The sequence below is a fragment of the Phaseolus vulgaris genome, chromosome 2, assembly GCF_051622355.1.
Source record: "Phaseolus vulgaris cultivar YP4 chromosome 2, ASM5162235v1, whole genome shotgun sequence".
NCBI classification, from domain to species: Eukaryota; Viridiplantae; Streptophyta; class Magnoliopsida; order Fabales; family Fabaceae; genus Phaseolus; species Phaseolus vulgaris.
In genome coordinates this window covers 44,041,333-44,067,235 of record NC_143499.1, presented here as the reverse complement: position 1 = coordinate 44,067,235, position 25,903 = coordinate 44,041,333, and the positions used below count along the sequence as shown (strand labels likewise).

Below are 25,903 nucleotides of genomic sequence, written 5' to 3'. Positions count from 1 at the left end.
AAAATATTTTTTATAAGTTATTTATATTTATTTTATTTTTCTTAATAATTTCAATGTAGCTATTTTTTTTTTTTTACCATGCCCATTGTATTACTAAGAGTTTCATTAAAAAAATATAATCATAATGGTAAATAAAATTTTATTAGGTTATTTATGATATTATCTCCTATAACTGAATAAATATAAATTATTAAGAGATTAGAAGATAACACAATTTAGAAAGTATGTTTATCATTCAGATCATGCATATTATACTGACATATTAAAAATTTAATCATATACATTTGAAAAATAAGTGAAAACAATTGGTGTATATAAATTGTACCAATGTAGTTGAATATATTTTGTTTTTCTAATTAAAGGGTGATGCTAAAGTGAAAAATTGCACCTATGGGGTGGTGGTAGGTAGCACCTTCTAGCCTTTCTACATTGCTTTAGTCCTAACTCACAATGTAGTAAGTGTTTTTTAACATATTTCTCTACAAGTATTTTCATTAATTTTGTTATTAAATTATATAAAAAAATAAAAATGATTATTTAGAAGATAAAATTCATCATTTAAAGAAATTATATGACTATATTTCTACATATTAGCTTATATATAGTTTATATGTAAATGAATTTTATTTTTTTAATTTTATTCTCTAAAATTATTTATAGAGAAAATTGTTGAAATATATTTTAACCTAGTTACTGTACGTGAGATTAAAATAGACCATATTATTGGAATTTGCATGCCATTAAATTTAAATAAACGGAAAAATGTTACGCGAATTTTCTCTCATGGCATCTTCAACGCAATAGATGCTTCACAACTGTGCTTATTCGATTTCATCAATTGGACTGCTGTGTTCTGCAAAAGTGCTTATAGCTAATTATCTTACTTTAGTTTCCAATTTGTTTTTTAAATATATAATTATATTAAATATTTTAAAAAAATTATCATATAAATCAGATAAAATTATCTCAATTAAAAAATGCACAAAGAAACTCACATAATTAAAATATATTTTTTAATTGTTTTATATTAAGAATAAAACTTTCTCGTTTAGTAAAAAAACATTTTGTATAAGTACTTATAGTAAATTTGTCAATTTTAAAATATTTATTTGTAAAATATAGATTTATTTAAATTTAACTATATTTTAAAATACTGCATTGTGCTTGAAAAAATATTTCTGTAGATATCTGTAGCAGAACTTTGTGCAAATTTTACAGAATAGTAAAGATCACAACTTTGTGAATCAACATTCAATATCATAAGAAAAATATGATATGGCAAGTCTTAAAAAATAAAATAAGAATTAAATAATATAAAAAATATTAAAAGTTATAATGTGATTATATATGGTAAATTTTCAATATATTATTATCATTTACTTTAAGATCGTATAAAACCAGTTAAAGAGCAAACTTTCAAGATCAAGGAAAACTCAATACTTATCCAAACAGATTCTCTTTGAAGCAACAAGCAGAATAAAACTTAGATAAAAACTATTAACATGACAACTCACAACCCACTCAACCATTTTCACAAACACTTGGTAGTCATATTTCAAAAATTAGCAAATTATTTATATCCATAAGCCATCAATTATAATAATAATAAGTAATGAATATAATATAATTTGTTCATATTTTAAAATTTATAACTCAGACAAATACTGTTACGAAGTGAACTTTAGGCCTAACTCAACCCCATAATTTTGGGTGGTCCGATAGCGGCCCGATAGCGAGTGGCACGATAGGCCCAACAAATACTCGCTAGGATAGGCTCGAAATGGCTCTGATACCATATTACAAAGAGTGGACTTTAAGCCTAACTCAACCCCATAAAACCGGCTCGATACCATATTACGAATACTTTTATAAATTTATTTATTTAAAAGTATCAATTTAATTTTATGTCAATAAAACTATATCATATTTTTGATATTAATATTGTTTATTATATGTGTAAATTAAAAAATAAAGAAAAAATCGCCTAATGTTTAGGCTTCATCAATTATAATATTAGTGTATATTTTAACATTTGCACTATTGCTTTAACACTAAATTTTTTTTTAAATATTAATTTAGAAAAATAATAATCTATTAGTGTTTGCAAATATATTGAGTACATTTAATAAAAGATTCTTCTTCACTTACCTTTAGATTAAAATTTTGCTGAATGAACTTTTTATCTACTAAGCAATTTTTTTTATAATAAAACTCACTCTTCCTCTTAACCTCTAATTTATTTGTTGGTTGGGAGATATGTGAAACATATTTTTCATAATAAAATTCACTTTCTTTCTATCTCAAATTTGTTATGCAGTTGGTGGATTCACTAAACGAATTATGTAAAAAAATTATTATTTTTATAGAGTTCTAAACTATCCTGAGAGAGATTATCAGAGTAGTTGATTTTTTTTAGTTAGTTTTTGCATATATTATAAACTATTATGATTTTAAAATATTTTATTTTCTGTAGTAAACTTTTATTACCTATCAACACATTCCATTTAGTTCATTATTTTGTTATTTTATATTATGTAGTTATCATTGACTTGTTGCAATAGATTGAGAATAAATAAGAGAAATGACATCAAATCCTAGGGAGGGATTCCATGAGTTTGTGAAATGGATTGATGATATAAATTTACATCTTTTGACTATATATAATTGTTGATGAGGCAAGGATGAGAAACCAATACACAAAAGTTGTTGAAACCTTAAGATAGTAACAAAAAAAAAAAAATAATGTAAAGAATTGGTAAAGAGTGTTATGGTTGTGAAATGCATGATTGTTTACATGGCCTAAGTGGAATTACATAGAATGATATTACAAAATGGATTGAAGGAGAAAACAAAGTTTGGAATGAGTTAATAGAGATATTGCAACTATTTCTAACACTTTTTTGACGATACAACATGAATATGATATTTATGTATTAGTGATATTTTTTATGAGGCAAAATCATTAATAATTTTAGATTCATCCAATTTTACAGTATGATTAATTAGAAGAATTACCGTGTCAATTGTGCCACTAGACATATGGTTGAAAGAACAAGTTAGATCCATCAAATCATTAACTATAAAATTTTAGGGATGAACTTGAATGATTAACTTTAAGAAAGTCATGTGGATAATGCATTTGTAGGGGCATCCTTGAAACTATGTCTTTTCCACTATGGATGGACTCATAAAATCCAAAAACTTCTCAATATGTTCCATTTGGTGGTACCTTTTCCTCATGAAGCATTAAAATAAAATCTCTTGTGATAAATGTTTGATATAAGACTAGACAAAGTTGTTGATGCATTATGTGTGGAAAATATGTTGATTGAGAATTTGTTGAAGTTGATGAATTAAGTTGATTGATATTTTACTTTTTAATGATTTGTATTATGTTGTAAAATTTGACTTTAACTTATTTTTATGAATACTTATATCGATTTATTACAATGATAATGAGTATTTTTTTTCATATAATTTTATTTAAGTTGTACTATTTTTGAACGAGTTGATGTATTCTATTTATTGTTGTTTAAGTAAGAACTTTCATAAAATGTGTATTTTTTAAAAATATTTTATATTTAATTTATGGTAAACATGACTCATATTTTCCATATGATAAGTTATGTCTTCCTTATCTAGAAGTTATAGTGAAATGAGAATGATAAAAAATGAGTTACCTTGGACAAATTGATGGAGGTCCTCCTTCTAATATAGCGTCATTAAAAGGTAGTTTAGACTATACTTGTGTTTCAACAAAGACAATTAAATCGCTGAATATGTAGGATATTTTGCATTTAAACAAATTATGATATTTTATTCAAACTTGAAAGTGGTTCATTTTGATCATTTGTATAATGAAATTTAGAAAAATATTAGTCAAAGAAAATTGGTTTTAACATAGTGAACCTTAAATAATATAAATAATTTTTATTATTTCAAACATTTTTAAGAAGTTTAAGTATGAACAATATATGACTTTTAGATTAGACCAAAAGTACAAGATTGTAATGTTATATAAGTAAAAATAAATAAATAATTTTTTCATAACAAATACATACAATACAATTATTTAAATAAATATATTATATAAATTTTTATCTAATATTATGTGGCATAACATATATAAATTTATAGTGAATATATGTATAAAAAAAAGGAGAGGATATAACAGTTGTGAATGGACGACGTATGCTATCTCGGATGCATAGCCGTGAATTGTTATTGGCAAGCCAAAATCATGGGATCGGACACGTCAGCATAAAGCGTCCAAATATCTTCCACGCAAGCAGAAGTCCTTTGTGGCTGAACGCACCTCGCGAAAATTCCCACCAATCACAATGCCACAAAACCTTCACGTCTCATCTTTCTTGCCACGTGTCCTCCTTATTACCACCCCTTCTCCTCCTTTTTGTTTTTATGTAAACTTCACTTCAACTTTTGCTCTGTCTTCGTTCCCTTTCTCTTCCTCGTTTCTTCACTCTCCTACTCCCACCTTCAAATCCCATTCCGATGAAATCTAGGGTTCCGCTTTGATCCATCACTCTCTCTCGCCCTCTCTCACTCATCAATCAATGGCTTCCTCTGCTTCTCTACTCTCACTCCAACTCAAATTTCTTGCTCCGCAAATCGCCACCAAACGACGCCGTTCTCTCTCCAGATTTCACTCTCGCTATCATGTTCCTCGGAGCTCTAGGCGCAATGCTGCTATCCGCGCCGTCAAGGAAGAAGGTGCCGTCATTGACAGAGTGAATGACGTCAAGTGGAGTGGGAACGGAGTTGCTGCGAGCGGACGCGGTGACAACGGCGGCGTTAACGGTTACGTAAACGGCGTATCCGGCGTTAGGCAAAGTGAGAACGCGAATGGAAGCTTGGTGAAGTACGTGAATGGCAATGGCAATGGTGTGGCGACGGAAGTGGTGGTGGAAGATTTTATGGAATCGTCGAAACGGAGAGAGGATGGACGGAAGAGGAGGTTGGAGGAGATTGGTAAAGAGGACGCGTGGTTCAAAAAACAAAGTGCGGAAGCACCGGTTGAGGTATGGTTGTCTTGTACAGCGTTGATTATTTAGGTGTTTCATCTTTTGGTTCGTGCGTATGAAATTACATTTGCTAGGAGAAGTTAACCTTTCACATAAATCTTTATTTATATCTCGAAGCGATTAAGTCTTTGGCTCTCTGCAGGAAGAGGGGAATAAAAAAGGTTGGATGAGTGAGATGAACTTGTGATTTTGTTTTGCAGGTGGCGGTTGCTCCTGGAGGTCGATGGAGCAGGTTCAAGACTTATTCGATGATCCAGAGGACGTTGGAGATCTGGGGATTTGTTATAACATTTATTTTCAAGTCTTGGCTGAATAATCGGAAGTTCTCTTATAGAGGTTTGTTGTTTGGCTTCTCGGCATGATGCGAATGAGGTGTTCAATGTTCAGGAATTTGCTGAAAAGATTCTTAAGAGTGTTCATGATGGAGGAACTTGGGATCCATTATATGTTGATTTTATTGATTCGATAAACAAATGCAGAGTGTATTCAATGTGTTACTAGTGGGAGTGTTTTTCTAACAGTAGAGGATTCTAGGAACGGTACTTGTAAAACTAAATATCCGATACGATTAAGCATCATTCCTTGGGTGTTGGAGTTCTAGTATTAAGTTAGTTGAGTGAGCATTTGAGTAATTGCAATCATACAGCATCAACTAGCGATTTTAACATTTGGTAGAGAAATTTATCTTTTTAGCCGTGGGAAATGGAAACTAAGAGCAATAATTTAAATAGTAAGTATGTGAACCCTTATAGTCATAATTTGATTATTTAGATATCTTGAGATTTAGAATCCTGCAGTGTCGCTATATGTCTACGGGGTTTGGAACACATTTATTTCTTATTATGCATATGAACTTAAAGTCCACTAATTGGAAAACTTTGGTAAGTTAATTATGTTGGCCAGAGTTGATTCTTAATACACTTTCAAATGCCCAAGTGCATGTTTGAACCTGTTAATCTCAGTGTTATGAATTTAGGGTTAACATATAAATTGTGAAGTGTTTTTCATTGATTTGAGGAATCTCAACAATGCTACCATTTGTGTTTTAATTCACTCAAAAGATACTATTTACAGGAGGAATGACAGAGGAGAAGAAAACCTTAAGGCGAAAGACCCTTGCCAAGTGGCTGAAGGAGAGCATTCTGAGATTAGGTCCTACTTTTATCAAAGTTGGCCAGCAATTCTCTACAAGAGTGGACATTCTTCCACAAGAATATGTTGACCAGTTGTCTGAACTTCAGGTGGAGTTGGGGTTTTTGTTTTGAACTTATATTATAAGATTATTTCCTTGCATTGTTGTTATGTTATATTTCCTTTTTTTATATCCAGTTTATTTATGGTATTTATAGTTTCAGAAGAATAGGAAAATTTCCCTAGCTTCTAGATTTGTTCTTCAATTATATCTTTATTTGTGGTTTAACTTTCTATTAGTTGTTGTTTTGCGATCGTCTCCTTTTGTTTCTTGTTGAGTAAAGGATTATTAATAAAGCCATTTACTCTTTTAGCCTCTTTATGATCTTATGAATTCAGATAATTTAATTGTTGAAAAGAAAAGAAAATACTTGCGAAATATGTTGAGGGCGAATGTCTCTGTGTGCATTTTTGCTGCTAAAGTTCTATGAAAATTTGTTCATTACACAGTCATTATGAATCCCTATGAGGATATTTATTCTTGAAGGTATTAATCTGAAATTTATTATATTTTTTTGATAATTTATTGCCTTTCTAAGAAATCATGTATTATTTTCTTACCAAATTCATTTTGACTTGTGTACATTTGTATTTGAATTATTAATTTCATAAGAAACAAATTTTCCTTTTTAAAGGTTGAGTAGAGGCATTGTTATCCTTGTATTCTTCAGGTGTTAGTTGTAAATCTTATTTTTTTAGTTTGGCAACAAATGATGCTGTTTGACGTTAATGAGTGTGAATGTTTCACTTGGAGTTTAGAAAGATGATGACAATAATTTTGAGATCACACACAACAAAAAAAAGAAAGGTTAAATGGAGAAGTATGAAACATATTAAGGTTGCATTTATTCAAAAGCCTAACTTACCTGATTTTCTGGGTTCAGGATCAAGTTCCTCCATTTCCTTCAGAGACTGCTATGGCTATTGTCGAAGAAGAACTTGGATCTCCTTTAGCTAACATCTTTGATCATTTTGACCATGAACCAATAGCTGCTGCAAGTCTTGGTAATGAATATTTTACTTCACACATATATGTAATAGTAAATGTGAAATCAGAGAAGGAAATCCAATTAAATGTACCTTGGCTTTAGGTTTAATATTTGATGAGAACAAAGAAATGTGAAGATCTTTTTCCCCAATGCAGGTCAGGTTCACCGTGCAAGATTAAGTGGGCGGGAGGTTGTTGTTAAAGTGCAAAGGCCTGGTCTCAAAGATCTTTTTGATATTGATCTTAAAAACCTGAGGGTCAGTGTCGTTTAACATAGTGCTTGCACTTCTAGTCGTGTGCGAAAATGTGATATTACTCCCTGACAATTCTATTACTGCCCTTTAACTTAATTTCTTATATTTAATAACCTTCCAATATTGGCAAATTTTGAACTTTGTTTTAATTTTACTTTTCTTATATGAAGGATTTTTACTAATAGAACTTGCTTCCTTTGAAGACTTGCAGAACTGGGTAAACCACTGATACTTGGCCTTTTTTTACCCCCTCCAGGTCATTGCTGAGTATCTTCAAAAAATTGATCCTAAATCAGATGGTGCAAAGAGGGATTGGGTTGCTATTTATGACGAGTGTGCCTCTGTTTTATATCAGGTGATGATATTCTGGAATATCGTGTCATTCTTAGGTTGCTTGAGATTAACTGAAGAAAGTCACGTGTTTGGTCCACTGGCTCTCCCATCATAAAGATGTCATTCTGCTCTGGTGTAATCAAATGTAAAGATTGCATAGCGACTCATTTAGAGTTTGATTAGGTTCAGGTTCTTGAGAAGTGTCAAGAAGCTGGCTTTGCTCTTTTTTGGAATTCCATGTGGGGAAACCAATGAAGTTCCATTTGATGCTTGAAAAAATCATTACAAAATTTTAGTAAAGATTACTGAAGGTTTATTTGGACGCTCTTTATGTAAACAGAAAGGTGAAAACTATAAGTGTTAGTTTTGAAAGAAGGTATAAGGCGACTGGCAAATTTACCTGGCTAAGTGGAGTAAAATGGAAAAGAGGGGCTTTTGGTTTTTAAATGTAAATTATAATGCTTCAGCAAGAGTCATGCCTGTTGAGAATTTCATGTCACCAGTTGTTTTCTTAAACCTTGAACAACATTATTGCTTTTCATGTTTCAAGTTTTAGAGCTTAGCACCAATGTATAAAGGACCACTTTAGCAGATTAATAAGTTTTGGGTATTAATTTATGGATCTTGTTCTTGTTTCTGCAGATGTTTGCACATGTTTCCTGCACATCCTCAACTTTATCTGATCCTTGTTAATGTAACACGAGTTAAATATTTTCAGGAGATTGATTACACCAAGGAAGCTGTTAATGCTGAACTATTTGCGAGTAACTTTAAGCAATTGGATTATGTGAAAGTCCCTGCAATATACTGGGATTATACCACACCACAGGTTTAGCATTCAGTTCTCATAGATAAAACATTGCAGTTATACATCTTTCCCATTTTACTTATGATGTATTTCTTATTTATATATGTACTTTAACTATTTTTCAAATGCAGATTCTGACAATGGAATATGTTCCCGGGATTAAAATAAATAAAATACAAGCTTTAGATGAACTTGGTGTTGATCGCAAAAGGTTAATGTCATCTGAATTTCTTCAAGCAGTTACTATTGGCATTTTCTCTTCTACTTCTGTGAATTTTAAGAATTGATGATGGCTTTTGAAATTCAAAAATAACATAATGTATACTTTATCTTCTACAGGTTAGGGCGATATGCAGTGGAGTCTTATTTGGAGCAGATTTTATCACATGGTTTCTTCCATGCTGACCCTGTGCGTACTATTCTTGTTCTTAAAATTGTTGAGTTGTCTCATGACTTATTTTGTTTGAATAAGGGAGAAGAGATTGGCTGGAAATACTAAATTTTCAGTGTTTGTTTAAAGAGGAGAAATAGGAAGGATGTGTTTGGGTGGGTCCCGTATATACCCAACCCCAAAGTTGTCATGAAAATGGAGAAAAATGTTTGAGTGTGATTTTTTGTGTACTTTTTTTAAAATTAATAAATATCTTTATAACAAAAAAATAGATGGTTTTATGTTAAAGAAAAATATAATACATTAAAAGGTTTAAATTTTTTATTTAAATATAGTTTTTAATTAGTTTGAAAGGCTTTTTATACAATTCATTTATGCTTACCCACTCTTCCTTTCAAGTGGAGAGAAATTTCTCCATTTCCTTCTTGTTTCTATTCTTGAAGACAATTTTCTACTTTATTTCTCTTTTACTTCCATCTATTGCATATTTTTTGTCTGTATTTTACTTCTAATCGAAGTAGAGCATTAATTTGTTTGGATTTTCTTGTATCCGGTAAATTGTATGGTGTAGCCAACATGCAATGTTTACTATCTCTGAATTTGCTCCTGTACTGTGACATTAAGCATCTTTTGCCTGAGGTACAAGAACCTTGCTGCTTGTGTCATATAGATTATCATCTATTACCTCGGCAAGCTTCCCTAGAGCTTATTCACGAGGGCATTAGAAGTAACTTCCTGTGATGAGGAATAGTACCAAGCATCCAAAATACCATGTTAGGGACTCGTTAAAATGTTGCCTTGCCATGCCTTTTTTCCTTCTCTGGCTGGGGAAGAAATTGTGTTGAATGAGGGATAACGATTTTTCATATTTGATGATTATCACTATAGGGTTCAATTTGATACTCTTGGAAGTTGTAAATAATATTTATACTGTTCATGCAGCATCCAGGAAATATTGCAGTTGATGATGTCAATGGTGGAAGATTGATCTTTTATGATTTCGGAATGATGGGAAGGTATTGTCTTTATCTTTTCTGTATATTTACAATATGGTAGTACTAGTCAAACACATTTTTTGATTTGATGAATACATTTGCTGTTATGATTGGTGTTGCACCTTACAGTATCAGTCAAAATATTCGAGAAGGTTTACTTGAAGCTTTTTATGGAATTTATGAGAAGAATCCAGAAAAGGTATAGTTGGTTTTTATGGACGGTGTTCCATAAATGCCATGAAGAATCTAGCATGATATTCCATTCTCAATTTTAAATTACTCACCAAATGAAGCTTGTATACCGATGCAGGTCCTTCAATCAATGATTCAAATGGGTGTTCTTGTCCCAACTGGAGATATGACTGCAGTTAGACGAACAGCCCAGTTCTTCCTTAATAGGTAATTTATTTAATCCATTTAGTAGGAATACATTAAACATGTAGAAGTAGTATTTCTATAAATCAATATCATAATTATCAGTTGCAGTAACATGTCAATTATTGATTGTAATTTGTGATTCCTGCAGAGGCTTCTTAAAACTACTTAAGAAGATTCTAAGCCTTTTAGCCGGGATAAGGAAAATTTTGTTCCTGATTGGAATTTGTGGAGTAGTTGGCTGTCCGGATTAGTTATGCTATAGAAAATTGTGATACTAGGGTTGCCTCAAGTGGTAGGATCAAATTGCGGTGACTCAGTCAAAGTCTTAACTTTTTCTCCCGCCAAAGAAAAAGAAATAGGAATATTTATTTGAAAATTGTAACTGCAAATTTCTGACTACTTGTTGATATTTTAATCCTATATCCCCACTAATATTTTTATGGTTTAGAATATCTGTACTCAGTAGTTATGTTAGCAACCTTCTACAATATCTGACCTTGAGCTCTTGAACTTTGTTTTTTTATAGCTTTGAAGAGCGTTTGGCTGCACAAAGGAGAGAGAGAGAGATGGCAACAGCTGAACTTGGATTCAAAAAGCCATTAAGCAAAGATGAAAAAGTAATGAAGAAGAAAGAACGTCTGGCGGCTATTGGTAATGCAGCTGTCTAATTTGTCTTTAAGTTTAGATTATCTGAATGTATGCATAATAAACAATTATTGTCTATGAAATGAGTCATATGAGAAGATAAAAACCAGATGAGTTATATTGAAGGATATATTGTTTTGGCTATGGGTTATGTTATGGATTGTTGACTTATATCCACTGGCACTCAAGTAGGTCTGGTGAAAAGCTATATATAGTTTGATATACTATACCTTTTGAACTTGGTTTTCTGATTGGTTAAAGTGATTTCTTTTTAAAGTTTGACATGACCTGTTGTGTCAACTATAAGAATTTTGCATGTCGGAACTTTCAGTACTTCCTTGGAGTGCAAGTTTGGTAAAATGGGATTGTTCATTCCTATTCCCATTCTGGTTAAGTTATTGGAATAGGAATGGACATTCGGGGTACAATTATGGGAATATGTATTGCATTGCAGAAGTGATGGAATACAATTCCATTTACAACATGTTTTAAAATTGGCCCATCTCATCCGGCTTACCTGTTCGAATGCCTAATCTTTTTTGGATCAATATGTTTGTTTTAGACCAAAAAAGGAAAAGCCTGAGCCCAAAATCTGGTTGGCTCACACTGGAAAGGCCATAGCATGTGAAACATAAAAGAAGAAATGAAGTCATCATTTTATTTCTTTTCATAGCAAATAATTACCATTCCCATTTCATTCCATCAAACCAAGCATGATTTATAGTTCAGTTACATTTTGCAATCCCTTATCACTTACTTGTAACTCTCGTACTTTAAACAGGTGAGGATTTATTAGCCATTGCAGCAGACCAGCCCTTTCGGTTTCCTGCTACATTCACATTTGTTGTTAGAGCCTTCTCAGGTGAATATTGGGAGTTTAATGTGTTACTTTTGTACGTTCTATGCCTATGACTGCAAGGTAACCAGTAATTACCTTTGTTGCAGTGTTGGATGGCATTGGAAAGGGCCTTGATCCTCGTTTTGATATTACGGAAATTGCCAAGCCGTGAGTATTGTGTTCATAGTTTATAATGTTTTAATTATATGCTTTGCATATCTAACATTGATATCTTTCCTGGTCCTGTAGTTATGCTCTAGAGTTGTTAAGATTCCGTGAGGCAGGAGTTGAAGTTATCCTAAAGGTAGTCACAGACTTGTTCTTCCATGTTTGAAGTTTGGACAAGTATTATGATTTCCTTTCTCATATCTTTCTTTTAAATGTACAGGACTTGAGAAAGAGATGGGACAGACAATCTCAAGCATTTTACAATTTATTTAGACAGGCTGATAGGGTTGAAAAGCTTGCTGCAATCATCCAAAGATTGGTATGTATGGGATTTTTGTAGACATAATTAGGTTGTGTGCTATGCTTAACATAACTTGTTTACTCCGAGGAAACAAAGAGTCACTTATCCATTTCCTGCGCTGGGATCTGGGAATATCTATTAAGCAACTTTCAAAAGTCTAACCAACACGCACACACAGTTGTTTGTTTGATTTGCATCGTTTGTTTGTTCTAGAATTCTAGATCACATCCTCCTGCCCCTTATTCTTGCACAGGAGCAAGGTGACCTAAAGCTCCGAGTCCGAACATTGGAATCTGAGAGGGCATTCCAGCGTATTGCCACTGTCCAGAAGACAATAGGAAATGTGAGTAAATCTGACCTCTAACTCAGTGAAGTTTAAATTAATTTCTTGGGATTTGGTTTGAGTGATTGAGTCCATTTAAAACAGCCTGTTGTCATTTTCTGTAGCTATGCATGCCCTTCATATAGTATTGATTGTAAAATTGTCTGCTTTTTTGCAAATAGACTTGCAATAACAACACATGCTAAATTGTGGAAATGAAATGGACCTAGTCCTGCTCTGACGACATAGAACTATACTGGATAAGCTTACCTGCCTTCAAATTTGTATTTCTCCTTTTATTAGTTTGGGACGTTTGTGAGTGCCTTGAGTGCAGGAGTATTTTCATGTTTTGGGAAGGCATGAATCATTATTTTTCAAATTACTTAAAAAACAATCTAATATTCTTAACTTTCAAGAGATTTTTGAGTGAATAATGGATGTGTATAGTAAGTTGGCTTTTTATTAGCCATGTGGATGCTTTTTTAGAACCAATACTTTGGATATATTTATGATATGTGTATATGACAAGAGATGAAAAAAGTTGCCCGGATAATGCATATTTATGTTGCCTTTTTGTCAATTGATAGGCAATAGCTGCTGGGAGCCTAATAAATCTTGCAACAATTCTGTATCTGAACTCAATTAGGGTAAGCTGTTCTCATCCTATCTTTTTTGTAGTGATTTTCAATTCAATTAATTGATAGTCTGGTAGTAGTGGCACTTTTTCATTTGTAATTTCACGCCATCTTTTTCAGGTGCCTGCCACTATAGCATATGTGTTCTGTGTAATCTTTGGTTTTCAAGTGCTCTTTGGCATTGTGAAGATCAAGAAGCTAGATGAACGGGAAAGGCTGGTTACAGGGACTGCATAAGCAACTACTCGGTAATTTTTTTTTTTTTTTTTAAGATACTATGCCAAATGTGAATTAGATGGTCAAAAAGATTATTTGGCCTGTTTTTTACATGCCGTTTATTTCCACATCATGGTATCTGTTTAAGCCTTGGGACCTGTGGATATGGGTTCTAGTTGTGCAAACAGCCTCTCATTCTTGTGAGTAAGGTTGTGCACATTTTACCCATCCCAAAGACAAAGATGGAAGAGGCTGGTGCTATGTGCTGTCCTTTTTATGGTCTTTGTTTCTTTTTCCCTGCTCCCAGTCTCTACGTTGCATAGATTTGAGCCTTTCATATCAGACCCCACTATGGTTGGGAACCTTATGAATTGAATGCTTTTATATAATTTGGTCTTAGTTTGAAACTAATTTATTGTGAGTTTAAACATGCAACTTGCCAATTTTAGATGTGAGGAAATGTTACTTGTTGGTATCATCCAAGTAACAGGCACAGTAGCACACTGTGTTTAGGGTTTAATGTGTTGACAGTGGCTAATCAATTTGTTTATGTTACAATTTTGAAACAGAATCAACTATCACGTGGATAATAGGTCTTTTATTAATTACATATGGCCATGATCATCTATTGGTCCTTGAGCAAAGAATAAAAACTGGTATCCTGGTTACACCCTTTTACTTGTGTTCTATTTCTTTCTTTTTTATTGTAGTGTAATGATCACCGTAAGTCAGAATCCTTGTAATGGGACAAATTCTCATTGTTTTGTACCCTGGGGAATTCAAGTGAAGTGAGTATGAAATCCGACATTTGTTAGGCATAAGTTAAGTGGGGAAAATATAGAGGAATGACCCATATATGTCTTAAGGTTTTAGGTTAAGATGTGTCGTCTAGCTGCTTGCTCTTTCACTTCACCCATTAATGTAGTAGGTGTAGGTCTATGTCCTCTGGGGCTCACTCTAGCTTCCCAGCAAGTATTTAAGATGTTTTTGTTGGGCAGATATTTGCCACGAGTTCAGTCACAACAAAGTTGTAGATGGAGCATTTAAGAAGACTTTGGCTGCTAAACCCCATCTGTAGGGGGGAGCATACATATTTGGTTTTACACTTTGAGAGGAAGAATGTTCAAGTGAGTGATGAAGCCTACACTGATTAATAATGGGTTACACTGACGATAACAAATATTTGAGCAAAACGATCCATATACTCATTATCTTGAAGTTTTGGGTCTAGATGTAGTATCCCATTCCCACCATTGCAACCTTCTTCCTAATGGAGATCTACCTGCTTTTTGGATCAACAAGATGTTATTTAAGGGGTTGCAGGATCTTAGCGACTGACAGATAAATGCAAATTCTGATGTTTACCTCTTAACTTCAAGTCAAAGTATATTAATTTGGGTCTATGCATTCTGGTCTCTGTATTGTACTGGTGTTTTAATCCGTGCTATGCACGGGAAATTTAACGATTATTTATTAAGTTTAAAAATGATTTTTTTTAACTGAAATAGATTTGTAGGGATTTTGGTTGGCTGGCTCTCTTCTCCTTCTAGGTAACTGAAATGTAGGGAAATTCAAATTTCAAAAACCTTATTTCTTGGTATGATCAATTAAATATAATATTGTGAAAATTCTTAGATTTCTTGAGATATATTCTCATGTAATATGATGTTTGTATACCAAGTATGAACATCGTGTGTTTGTCAGAAATCTTAAACATGTAATTCTAATTTGCAGAGTCGGTTACATAATTGAGATACAAATACGGGGCTTACCTTGTAAATGGGTTGATATATATATTTTGTAGTTCTTATTGAACACTGTTTTGGGTTCTTGGCATGCTGCCATACTCCATGCACTTATATTTATTTCGTTTGATCCATTACAGATTTAGGAGGACATGTGTCTTTTTTTGTTACGGTCATGATGACAACATACAAGCCAACCTCCGGCTCACAAAAATGATTTGGAGCTCAAACTAAGAGCTAAACATCTTGGAATACATCAGCATGTGCCAAGGCTGGCAGGCATGCTGGAGGCCATTGTTCTCCTTTGCTTTGCTAAAGTGATCGGGCAAAGCTAACCAATTGATAACCCACATTTTTGTCATCAACACGACTCCCGATGGGACCTCGTTGCAAGCTTTTATTATCAAATAACATTTATTAGTGTTTCTCTTACCTCATCCATGTTGTAAATTTTATAGGCATTAGTGTAGCGTTTATGGTTGTACTCACCATATTGTATGGTGGAGCTTCCAGTATAGTTTGACAGCGGGAAGCTTTACTTGTAATTGACGTACATAAATTTCTCCAATGAAATACAAATGTAAGTATTTGTCATAGATATGATGGATGTCAGAAAATGCAGTTTTTATGGTTTCTGTTTCTTGGCCTGAGCGTCTGATTAGGTTCACAATTGTGCAATCATCAAATGATTTTCTCCGGTACCTTTTTATGTGTAGTCTTCCCTGATATGTTCTACTCTCACTCTTTTATAAATACTAATATGCTTATGCACCAAGAAAAGTAAGAGATGATCATTGCATAGGTAAATACTGAGAATTTTTATTTTGGTACTATATCGTACTTTACTGGACTTTTTATAGAGAATTGCGATTTATGAAGACATCCACATAGGCATGCTCTGTTAGCTTCATATTATACTGTTCTCTATTTTAATATAGTTAACGCTTAAGGTCTAATATAAGAATGTTAGAAATTAATTATATCCAAATAATCTACCATCTAGTTTTGTTAAAGCTTTTTATATTATATTTTACTGAAACAATAGAGAATAAAATTTTAAAACTTAGTTGACTTGTTCTTAATTTTTACGTGATAAATAATTAGTAAAAGCAAAAGCTTCCGAAGGGTCAGTTAGTCTGAACTCTCATAAAATTTACTTAATAGTGAAAAATGTTGCAAGCATTGTTAGTTAATGAGCCAACTCTAATCGAGAAGACAGATACAGCTTTACTAATCAAATACCACTCAACTGCAAGAAGAGTCTAAGTCTAACTGCTGAAGAAACAACATCGTCACTAATGTTATAAACCAGTAAACAATAAATAAAAAGTTATAGACCCTTTACAATAGTCAGTGTGGTAGCTTTAGATTTGGAAAAGCTGAAATGAATTGAACAACCTCAACACATTATCCCCCACAAGAACTCAACACATTATCCCCCACAAGAATTCCTCTTACTACAAGACAAGCAACGAACCTAAACTTCAACATCTAAGGCATGGAGTTGGTATAGACATAATCTTCATTCTCTAGTACACTTTCTTCCGACCCACTACTTTCTTCCCTGCATTCACCCCTTTGCTTTTCACAGCCACCTGTCTGCATAATTAAATCTAGTTACTCCCAAAGAGAAACATTGATCAAACCCTATTCACATCTCCATTTATCATTTGTGAGAGTATGTACGAGTTTCATTACAATTGTATTTACTTAATGATAATGTACAACAAATTTGTTGATTTTTTTTTAGTAATTAATAATTATCTTAAAAAACATAATAATGATCATTCATGATAGATTGATATATATATATTGTTACTAGCAGTATACAAAGATTACACTCTTAACCTATTCCCATAAATTAAATCAACCAATAACAAAGTTATCAAGATGTAGATTACAGAGGAGAGATTCAAACTCACAATAGTTGCAGAACTCCCAGAAGCCACAACTCCTTCGCTGATAAGTGCTTCCCCTTGAAAAACATACGTGACATTGAAGGTAAGCACCAGAAATAGAAACAAAGCAGGTATGAACAGTTTCATTGCATAGGACATAGCTACCCAGCCAGCCTATTCCAAAAGCTGTAGGGTTTCTATATATTTATATGTGTGTGCGCGCAGAGGTAGAAAGGAGTAGCTATAGTAACAAGGAATTGAGGTTTTGAAAATTCAGGCGACAGCATTGACACGATGCTGATAGTTTATATTATTTATTGATATAATGTATATTGAATCAAGGGTGTTTCAGCATTCTTCTTTGACCTGTCCCCGGATTCCTCGGCAACATAGCTCGATCTTCAAGAACTAGGTTGGATGATCTTGGTCTTTTCTCACATCAAATAATATATATATAGCCACCCAACAGAGGTAAGAACAGATCCCACGTAAGACTAAAGATCTGCCACAAAATATTATATATTTAACCCATGTTTCATTATTTCACCTATTTTAACCATCAATCATCCCATTGATCCACCTTCTAACTTAAAAACTAATTTTGATTTCGAGTTTTTCTACCTTGAAGAATTCTTCGGAACGAACCACCTCTTGTAACTTCGAAGCTCTGCACATTATGCGAGTAAATCCTTAATGTTAGTGCAATTGGTACGTGGTTTTTGTTGTTGATAATCTTAAGGATTTTTTAATAGTACAATCTTAAGGATATAATAGTTCATAGTGCTCAACTTCTGTGTGTGTCTTCAACCAAAATAACTTAAAAGTCACGTTAGACACCAACTTGTGGAATGCTTTAAAGATAATGAAATCACCAAACCTTAGGTATTTGCAAGACCACTACTATATATAATATTTAAGTGTTTTCAATATTACAATAATGTATTTTCAATAGTTTACTATTATAATAATTGTTCTTTAATAAGACTGTTATTGTTTAGGGTGGCTGGGTATGAGGTATTTGAAAGACTGATTCCTTGTCTTATTTAACTAACGTTTTGTTTCCTGTCCTGGTAGTTGTGGTATGGTTTTGTGCAGGTCTCATCGGTAAATCCTATCAGGCAAGGTTGGATTGAAGTTTGGAAGGTATTGTATGTCTGTGTAGGTTGTCTTGGTCTTTTCTTTTTGGCAGGGTAGGAATGTTGTTCTGGACTGCGATAAAGGAAGTGACTCTATGCATGATTATCGGTTTGGTGTTGGAATTTTTATGAAGTTTGAGCTGAAGCAAAAGGATATGTGGTTCTTTTGGTTACTGGTGTGGCCAGATTGGGAAGCTGTTTAAGTGTTTTTGGGGGTTTTCTGGCTTATACATCCTCCTCGTAGGATTGGATTGTTGTTGTTAGTAATAGGTTTTTTTGGTACAACTCAGCTTGCTACAAAGATATGGTTTAGTTGTTTTGATGTTATGCCTTGTATTGGTTTGTTGTGCTTGACACTTGGGTATGGTACTTCAACCTGTTGCTAAAGACTATGTTTTAGTTGTTAGATGTATTTAGTTGTTGGGTGTATGTTTTTGATTGAGAGTGTGACATATTTGGTGGGGTGAGGTAACAGTATTTGTTGGGTTTCTGTATTTTGTTTGGAATTTTATCTTTGATATGTAATGTAGTGTCTGTCGGATTCCTGTAACAGGGTACTAGAAAACTTGGTTTTGGGATTTTGTATAAGGGTTGAGATACCTTGAAGTATTTCATTTTATTTTATTTATTCTTTGCTGATAAAAAAAAGACTATTGTTTAAAGACTTTTTTTTTATTTCATCAATCTATACTTTTTTTTTCTATATTTTCAAAATTGAATTTTCAATATTTAAAAAAAAAATCCATATTTAAAAATAGTCGTGTATCACAGCATCAATTGTTTAACTTACAATGTAAAATATAATTTAAAGGTTAAAAATATTTATTTATTGTAAATTTTAACCATAACATAATTCATACTTTACAAAGTATTTATTTGTTATAAATTTTAGTCCATTTAATAAAATTTTTATCTTGCAAGTTATTTATGCTAAAATCACTATGTATATGTTAAAATTATTGATAAATATTTTAAGAAAGAATGAGTATTTGAGTCGTATATAAATACAGAAAATTCATAATTTAAAATATTTTCTTGAACATGAGATAATATCAAATTAAAGTGTATAAATAGGAAGAAACCGTACCTCATATACCTCATAAATAAGTTATGTGAGAATGAATTAGGTTTATTTTTTTAATATATTTTTAATGATATTTCTTCATAGGTAAATATTTATAAAAAGTTAATTTTTACTATTTTATTCAACACCTAATAAAAAAGACGAAAAGTATAAATAAAACAAACAGCGTTAAAAAGAGTTTAAAAACACTAAAGTCTTCAAACCCAAATAAATCTAAAATGTTTACAAAAAATTAATTAAAAACTGAAAATCAATTAAAAATTATTTTTCTTTTAATTTTTTGAATCCATTTTTTTTTAATGAAGTGGTTTGTTGGATTGAAAATAAAATTTTAAAGTTAATTAACAACTAATAAATATACATATTTCTTAAATATTGAGATATATATCCCCTTTCTATGTTGGGCCTGAACATTTGAGCGCGAAATAAATAGGTAGCGTTTATGTATGATGTTGTTGCTTTGTTGTGTGGAAAGAAGAGCAATGAGAAATGGTAAGCCATTGTTGTGGTGGTGTTACTCCATGCATCAACCGTTCATGGACCCTTTTCACTTGGAACTCCAACATAAGACACCTTGTCAATCAGGGCCATCACCACAACGCTCTTCTTCTCTTTCGCCACATGAAGCGAACTGCACTCACACCCAACAACTCCACCTTCCCCTTCCTCTTAAAAGCATGCGCCAAACTTTCCCATCTTCTAAACTCCAAAATCATCCATGCCCACGTCCTCAAATCCCGCTTTCAATCCAACATTTACGTACAAACCGCAATGGTGGATATGTATGTCAAGTGTGGTCAGTTGGAAGATGCACACAATGTGTTTGTTGAAATGCCCGTCAGGGACATTGCTTCTTGGAATGCAATGCTGTTGGGTTTTGCTCACTCTGGCTTTCTTGATAGGCTGTCTTGTATTCTACGTCAGATGAGGCTTTCGGGGATTCGTCCCGATTCAGTTACTGTCTTGCTACTCATGGACGCCATTTTGCGCGTGAGAAGTCTGACCTTTTTGGGTGCAGTTCATTCCTTTGGGATTCGAATTGGTATTCACGATGATCTTTCCGTGGCTAACACTTTGATTGCTGGATATGCCAAGTGTGGTGACTTGGGCTCGGCAGAGATGGTGTTTGATGAAATTGACACTGGTCTGAGGTCTGTTGTGTCCTGGAATTCTATGATTGCAGCATATGCGAAATTTGAAAAGTATGTCAAGGCTGTTGATTGTTACAAAGGGATGCTAGATGGTGCGTTTTGCCCGGACATTAGCACAATTCTCAATTTGCTTTCGTCATGCGTGCAACCTAAGGCACTGTTTCATGGTTTGCTAGTACATTCTCATGGAGTTAAGTTGGGTTGTGATTCTGATGTATGTGTAGTGAATACTCTTATTTGTATGTATTCCAAAGGCGGGGATGTCCATTCGGCAAGATTTTTGTTTGATTGCATGTCTGACCAAACTTGTGTATCCTGGACTGTAATGATTAGTGGGTACGCTGAGAAAGGATTTATGAGTGAGGCATTGACCCTGTTTAATAAAATGGAAGCTGCTGGTGAGAAACCGGATTCGGTTACTGTGCTTGCTTTGATTTCAGGCTGTGGCCAGACGGGGGCGCTTGAACTAGGAAAATGGGTTGACAATTACTCTGTCAACAAAGGATTAAAAGATAATGTTGTAGTTTGTAATGCACTAATTGACATGTATGCCAAGTGTGGATCTTTTAATGATGCTAAGGAGGTATTCTATGGCATGGCTAACAGAACTGTCGTCTCCTGGACAACCATGATTACTGCCTGTGCTTTGAATGGAGATGTTAAAGATGCTTTAGACCTATTTTTTATGATGTTAGAAATAGGGATGAAACCAAACCACATAACATTTCTTGCTGTTCTCCAAGCTTGTGCTCATGGAGGTTTACTAGAAAGCGGATTGGAGTGCTTCAACATGATGACACAAAAGTACGGCATAAGCCCAGGTATAGACCATTATTCTTGTATGGTTGGTCTTCTTGGTCGTAAAGGACATCTCATAGAAGCTTTAGAAATTATTAAAAGTATGCCTTTTAAACCTGATGCTGGCATATGGAGTGCATTGCTCTCTGCTTGCAAACTTCATGATGAGATGGAGATGGGTAAGTATGTGTCTGAACAGCTATTTGAATTGGAGCCTCAAGTGGCAGTTCCATATGTGGAGATGGCTAACATATATGCATCAGCTGAAATGTGGGATGGAGTTGCAGATATTAGAAGGAAGATGAAATATCTTCAACTGAGGAAATCTCCTGGGCAAAGTATTATTCAAGTGAATGGGAGATCTACTGTATTTACAGTTGAGGATAGGGATCACCCTCAAACCTTGTACATATATGATATGCTAGATGGCTTGACTTCCCATTCTAAAAAGGGACTACTAGGTTATGTAGAGGAAATGTTGAAGGTTGGGAGTGAAGATATATACAAAGAAAAAGACTATGTCTATAGAGCTGTGTTTGGTGGATTAGTTTAATACTGATTTAAAATTTCTTTTATTTTATGCACGTGTTCCAAGAGAGAGGAAAAAACAAACACCAATGATATATGGACAACCACGTTACAACTCCTAATACTATTATTTTAATACTTTTTTATATCATTTAATTACAAATTTATCCTTTACTATATATATTTATTTATAAACCTATCACATCAGAGTTTTATACAACTCAAAGTTTAAGTTGCCACACTATCATTTTCCAAAAACAAATGTTACATGTAGGCAGGGACATATCCTGTAGACTGCACCTTACAACCAAAGCTAGTATGCAAAGTCGATAAATCTAATATATATCATCAGAAAGGAGTTGCTAAACATTTAATATGCACTGTAACTTGAATGATGAAATTAAATGAAGAGGAGTGATAACAGTATACATTTTAACTCACGCGGGTGGTGGTTAAAATCTATATTAATATTAATATATTTATATCTATATCTATACATATAATATTTTGAGGTTTCTCTTGTACAAGTGTCAAGTTCTTCGGTGCTTGGCAAGAAGATGATTGGCCCTGGGCATTGAGTCCGAACTCATCTGCCATGTCCAAGTCAGCTGGCAAAATGTCATTGAGTGTTGTTTTTACACCTCTATACCTTCTTCTCTTATTTCTATAAATTTTTGAATTTTAAAAAATATCTTTCTATAATATTTTAAATTATGTAATCTGAAAGTGATTTTTTAAATTTAAAATTAACTTCTGAATTTCATAACTGAAAGTTTTTTTCTATATACGTATTATTTTTCAGATTATATAATTGAAAAGTACTCTATCAAATAATGGTACAATGGAGAGGAAGGAAGAAACAGTCAATGTCATTTGGCAGTTTCCAATCAAAACAATGGACAAGTTGAGCCACTGTCTCACGAATCACAGTTTGATCCAGTTGTGTTTTTGGACATCACCTTCTGCCACACCCAAATGGTACCAGGAGTAAGTAACATTTTTTCGAGGAAAATGATAGTTTAATAATTTTAGAATTGTAACTCTTATATAAAAATTGTGAATTGTTAAGTATCATTACTTTTTTTCAAATATCTGTAGCCAGAACTTCTCTCTTTCCAACTACTCGGGTGTCTCATAATTGCCATGCATTCACTATCATCCTTTGTAGAAAAAATATCAATTCTTATTTTTTATATAATCACATTACAATTTTTTAATACTATTGTTTTAATACTTTTTATATTATTTAATTATAAATTTATTTTTTATTATATATATTTAGTTTTAAACCTATCAAATCAAAATAGTGTAAAAAATCCAAAAATTTTCAAACTATCATTTTCATTCAATCATGCAGTCTTCTATTAACTGGTGTGGTATCACCATGACTGGTGTCGTATCACCATTGGTGCCACTGGATACATCACCTACAAAAAATATTTTTAATTTCTATTTTTTTTAAAGAGTGACTTTAAATAATGATATGAATTCTTTTGTTTACATTAATAGTGTTTAAATAAGTGGGCCACGATCCGTCCCTCCGGACTATTCAATGGTCACGTGTTGGGGAAACTCATAAGTTGATAAGAAAACAACAATAATATCAAAGTTTGATAAAAAAAAATCTTATTTAATTAATATAGGAGAAAAGTCTTTGAACTTACACTCTTTTATTAATAAATTGTAATAAAAAAGAGATAAAAACCTTAAAGTATACACTTTTACAAATTTTTGCCGATTACTTACGTGACGTTTTTCTCATTTATAAAATTGTTATTTCATTTATGGCATTTGAAATAATATATAAATATATGTCTCACTTCATTCATTAAATTCTTTTTTTATTGTTGGAATCCCACCGATTAGAGATTAAATTTTTTTTATTATATATAAAAGGGTGTAAATCTCAAACTCATTTTAAAATATTTATGTAATTTTTATTTAATTATATAACTTTTTACGAATCTAATTCTTTTAAAAGATGATAAAAAAAAACACCTTGTAATGTAACTAAGCGGAAGAGCCATTGCAATCATTAGTGGAGTGTGGAGTAAAGACAATACTTAAAACAAAACATAACACAGATATTTTGCCACCACGTTTTGCTCTTGATCAATCACTTTGTGTGTAAAGGCGTTGAGAGGGAATGGCTAGAAGATGATTGGCCCTGGGCATGGTGAGTCCGAATTCATCTGCCATGTCCAATTCATCTGGCATCATGTCATTCGGCAGTTTCCAATCAAAACAATGAACAAGTTGAGCCACTGTGTGACGAATCACAGTTAGACCAAGTTGTATTCCTGGACATCCCCTTCTCCCTGACCCAAATGGTATCAGCTCAAACTCACGCCCTCTCACATCAATGTTGCTTCCCTCAAATCTCTCTGGCCAGAATTTCTCTGCCTCAATCCAAGCACCTGGGTCTCTCATAATAGCCCATGCATTCACTATCAACCTTGAGTTTTTAGGAATAAAAAAATCTCCAACCATGCAGTCCTCTGTGGTCTGGTGTGGTACCAGCAATGGTGCCACTGGATGCAATCTCAGGCTTTCCTTTATCACCATGTCCAAATACTCTAACTTCTCTAAGTCTGATTCCTCCACCTTCCTCTTCATACCCACCACGCTTTCCAATTCCACTTGGAGTTTCTTCATCACCCTTGGATTCTTTAGCAGCTCCGAAAGTGTCCACTCTATTGCTGTAGCAGAAGTATCTATTGAACCAACCAACAGATCCTTTACAATAAAAAAGGCGTGAAAGAGGAGTGAGAGTATATATATATGGCAGGCGCTTCTAAACCGGTATCAGTGTAACATATATGGCAGTGTGAATAAGAAAAGATAAAAACAGTTTGATGAATACAAAATGAAGATAAAATTCTTTCTTAGCCTCTATTCGATTATCAGAGGAATATATAGTGAGCATAATGACAAATCATTGGACTAGATTGGTAACATCAACTCATCAATTAGGACTTTGGGGTGCAGAGTTCATGTCAAACATTTGATATCCTTGGCCATGCAACTACTAAGTAAATGTTTGACTTTGATTTAGAAAAAACATGTTAGAGGAAAAAATGATGTGTTCCCCTTACCAGCAATATGGCTTTGATATTGGGTATTTCAACGCGGAACCCCAATTCCTCTGTACCGACAAATCCCAACATGACGTCGACAAAATCCTTCACCTCCTCCTCCCCCTTCTCTGATTGAATGTGCTCATCGATAATTTTGTCAAAGAATTCATCAAAGATTTTGCGCATCACCTTCATACGCTTGATTAGGCCTTGAAGGTCAAGTTTACCGATGTAAGGAATGTAATCTCCCATGTTAGGAGCTGCTGCCAGGTACATTAGCTCTTTCATCACAGCCTTGAAACCCATCTCATCCAACTCCTGGTCCATGTACTTCTTCCCTAAAATCATTCTGCAAGCACTGTCTGCACTGAGTGCTGCAACTTTGGCACTCACATCCACCACAGCTCCATCTTTGGCTGCTTCTCTTAGATGCTTCACCAACAGGTCTAGTTCCTCTTCCCTGAGGGGTCTAAAGGAGTTAATCTTGGCGTGGCTTAACAATTCCGACGTGCACATTTTACGCGTGCTGCGCCAGTAAGAACCATATTGAGCAAATGCCAAGTTCCTCTGCCCCCAAGAAATGTAGTTTGCAACTTCAAGAGGTGGTCTACTGGCATAGATAAGATCATGGGTCTTGAGGAAGAGTTGAGCAGCGTGGGGTGAAGAAACAACTATGGTTGGCACAAAGCCTAAGCGCAAGTGCATGATAGGTCCATACTTTTGAGCTAGTTGGTGTAGATCACGATGAGGTTTTGCCCCCAACAAGTGAAGACTCCCTAAAATGGGGAACCCTTTTGGACCAGGAGGTAACCTCTTTCCATTTTTGTTGGTTCTTCTCCATAGCCACAGGGAAGTAAGCCCAACTGCAAAAACTGCTAACCAAATCATTCAAGCTATTTCGGAGATTTCAAACTCTTCTTATCTTAGTTACATGCCAAAGTAAAGCAATTGGACTTAAAAGGAAACCAAATATTGAGGGTG

General features: G+C 33.5%; 3 protein-coding genes and 1 long non-coding RNA gene across 5 annotated transcripts; 2 read left to right on the top strand and 2 right to left on the bottom strand.

The window, feature by feature from the left end:
- Positions 1 to 4,419: 4,419 nt before the first annotated feature.
- On the top strand, positions 4,420 to 15,848 carry LOC137812404 (protein ACTIVITY OF BC1 COMPLEX KINASE 8, chloroplastic). 2 transcript variants are annotated; one of them, XM_068614362.1, is made up of 21 exons: positions 4,420 to 5,039; positions 5,243 to 5,378; positions 6,117 to 6,283; positions 7,118 to 7,238; positions 7,378 to 7,478; positions 7,732 to 7,830; positions 8,527 to 8,637; positions 8,748 to 8,827; positions 8,956 to 9,025; positions 9,950 to 10,023; positions 10,132 to 10,201; positions 10,313 to 10,401; positions 10,907 to 11,031; positions 11,807 to 11,887; positions 11,971 to 12,031; positions 12,113 to 12,167; positions 12,252 to 12,350; positions 12,586 to 12,675; positions 13,242 to 13,301; positions 13,410 to 13,537; positions 15,391 to 15,848. In XM_068614362.1, the coding sequence occupies exons 1-20, from the start codon at positions 4,575 to 4,577 to the stop codon at positions 13,524 to 13,526; spliced, it is 2,271 nt and encodes a 756-aa protein (XP_068470463.1). In that variant the 5' UTR covers positions 4,420 to 4,574; the 3' UTR covers positions 13,527 to 13,537; positions 15,391 to 15,848. The 2 variants fall into 2 exon arrangements, with proteins under 2 accessions (XP_068470463.1, XP_090155078.1); XM_090298952.1 differs by having other exon boundaries at positions 14,075 to 15,848.
- Positions 15,849 to 16,526: 678 nt separating this feature from the next.
- LOC137812405 (uncharacterized) lies at positions 16,527 to 17,359 on the bottom strand. The gene is made up of 2 exons (XR_011081252.1): positions 17,173 to 17,359; positions 16,527 to 16,849 (listed from the first exon to the last, which is right to left on the bottom strand). It is a non-coding gene; the product is annotated as an uncharacterized LOC137812405 (long non-coding RNA).
- A 2,439-nt stretch (positions 17,360 to 19,798) lies between these two features.
- On the top strand, positions 19,799 to 21,960 carry LOC137812403 (pentatricopeptide repeat-containing protein At4g19191, mitochondrial). Its single transcript, XM_068614361.2, is given in 2 exon segments — positions 19,799 to 21,790; positions 21,793 to 21,960. Coding segments are annotated over 2 exon segments (1,953 nt in total). The 5' UTR covers positions 19,799 to 19,857; the 3' UTR covers positions 21,813 to 21,960.
- Positions 21,961 to 23,852: 1,892 nt separating this feature from the next.
- On the bottom strand, positions 23,853 to 25,903 carry LOC137812402 (cytochrome P450 71AU50). The gene is made up of 2 exons (XM_068614360.2): positions 24,941 to 25,903; positions 23,853 to 24,581 (listed from the first exon to the last, which is right to left on the bottom strand). The coding sequence occupies exons 1-2, from the start codon at positions 25,808 to 25,810 to the stop codon at positions 23,958 to 23,960; spliced, it is 1,494 nt and encodes a 497-aa protein (XP_068470461.1). The 5' UTR covers positions 25,811 to 25,903; the 3' UTR covers positions 23,853 to 23,957.

Excerpts from the sequence above, each read along its gene's own strand:
- LOC137812404 (XM_068614362.1), top strand. The coding sequence starts at position 4,575 with ATGGCTTCCTCTGCTTCTCTACTCTCACTCCAACTCAAATTTCTTGCT. Across the intron at positions 10,402-10,906 it reads GCCCAGTTCTTCCTTAATAG|CTTTGAAGAGCGTTTGGCTG; the intron begins GTAATTTATTTA and ends GTTTTTTTATAG. Across the intron at positions 12,032-12,112 it reads ATTACGGAAATTGCCAAGCC|TTATGCTCTAGAGTTGTTAA; the intron begins GTGAGTATTGTG and ends CTGGTCCTGTAG.
- LOC137812402 (XM_068614360.2), bottom strand. The coding sequence starts at position 25,810 with ATGATTTGGTTAGCAGTTTTTGCAGTTGGGCTTACTTCCCTGTGGCTA. Across the intron at positions 24,582-24,940 it reads ATATCAAAGCCATATTGCTG|GATCTGTTGGTTGGTTCAAT; the intron begins GTAAGGGGAACA and ends TTTATTGTAAAG.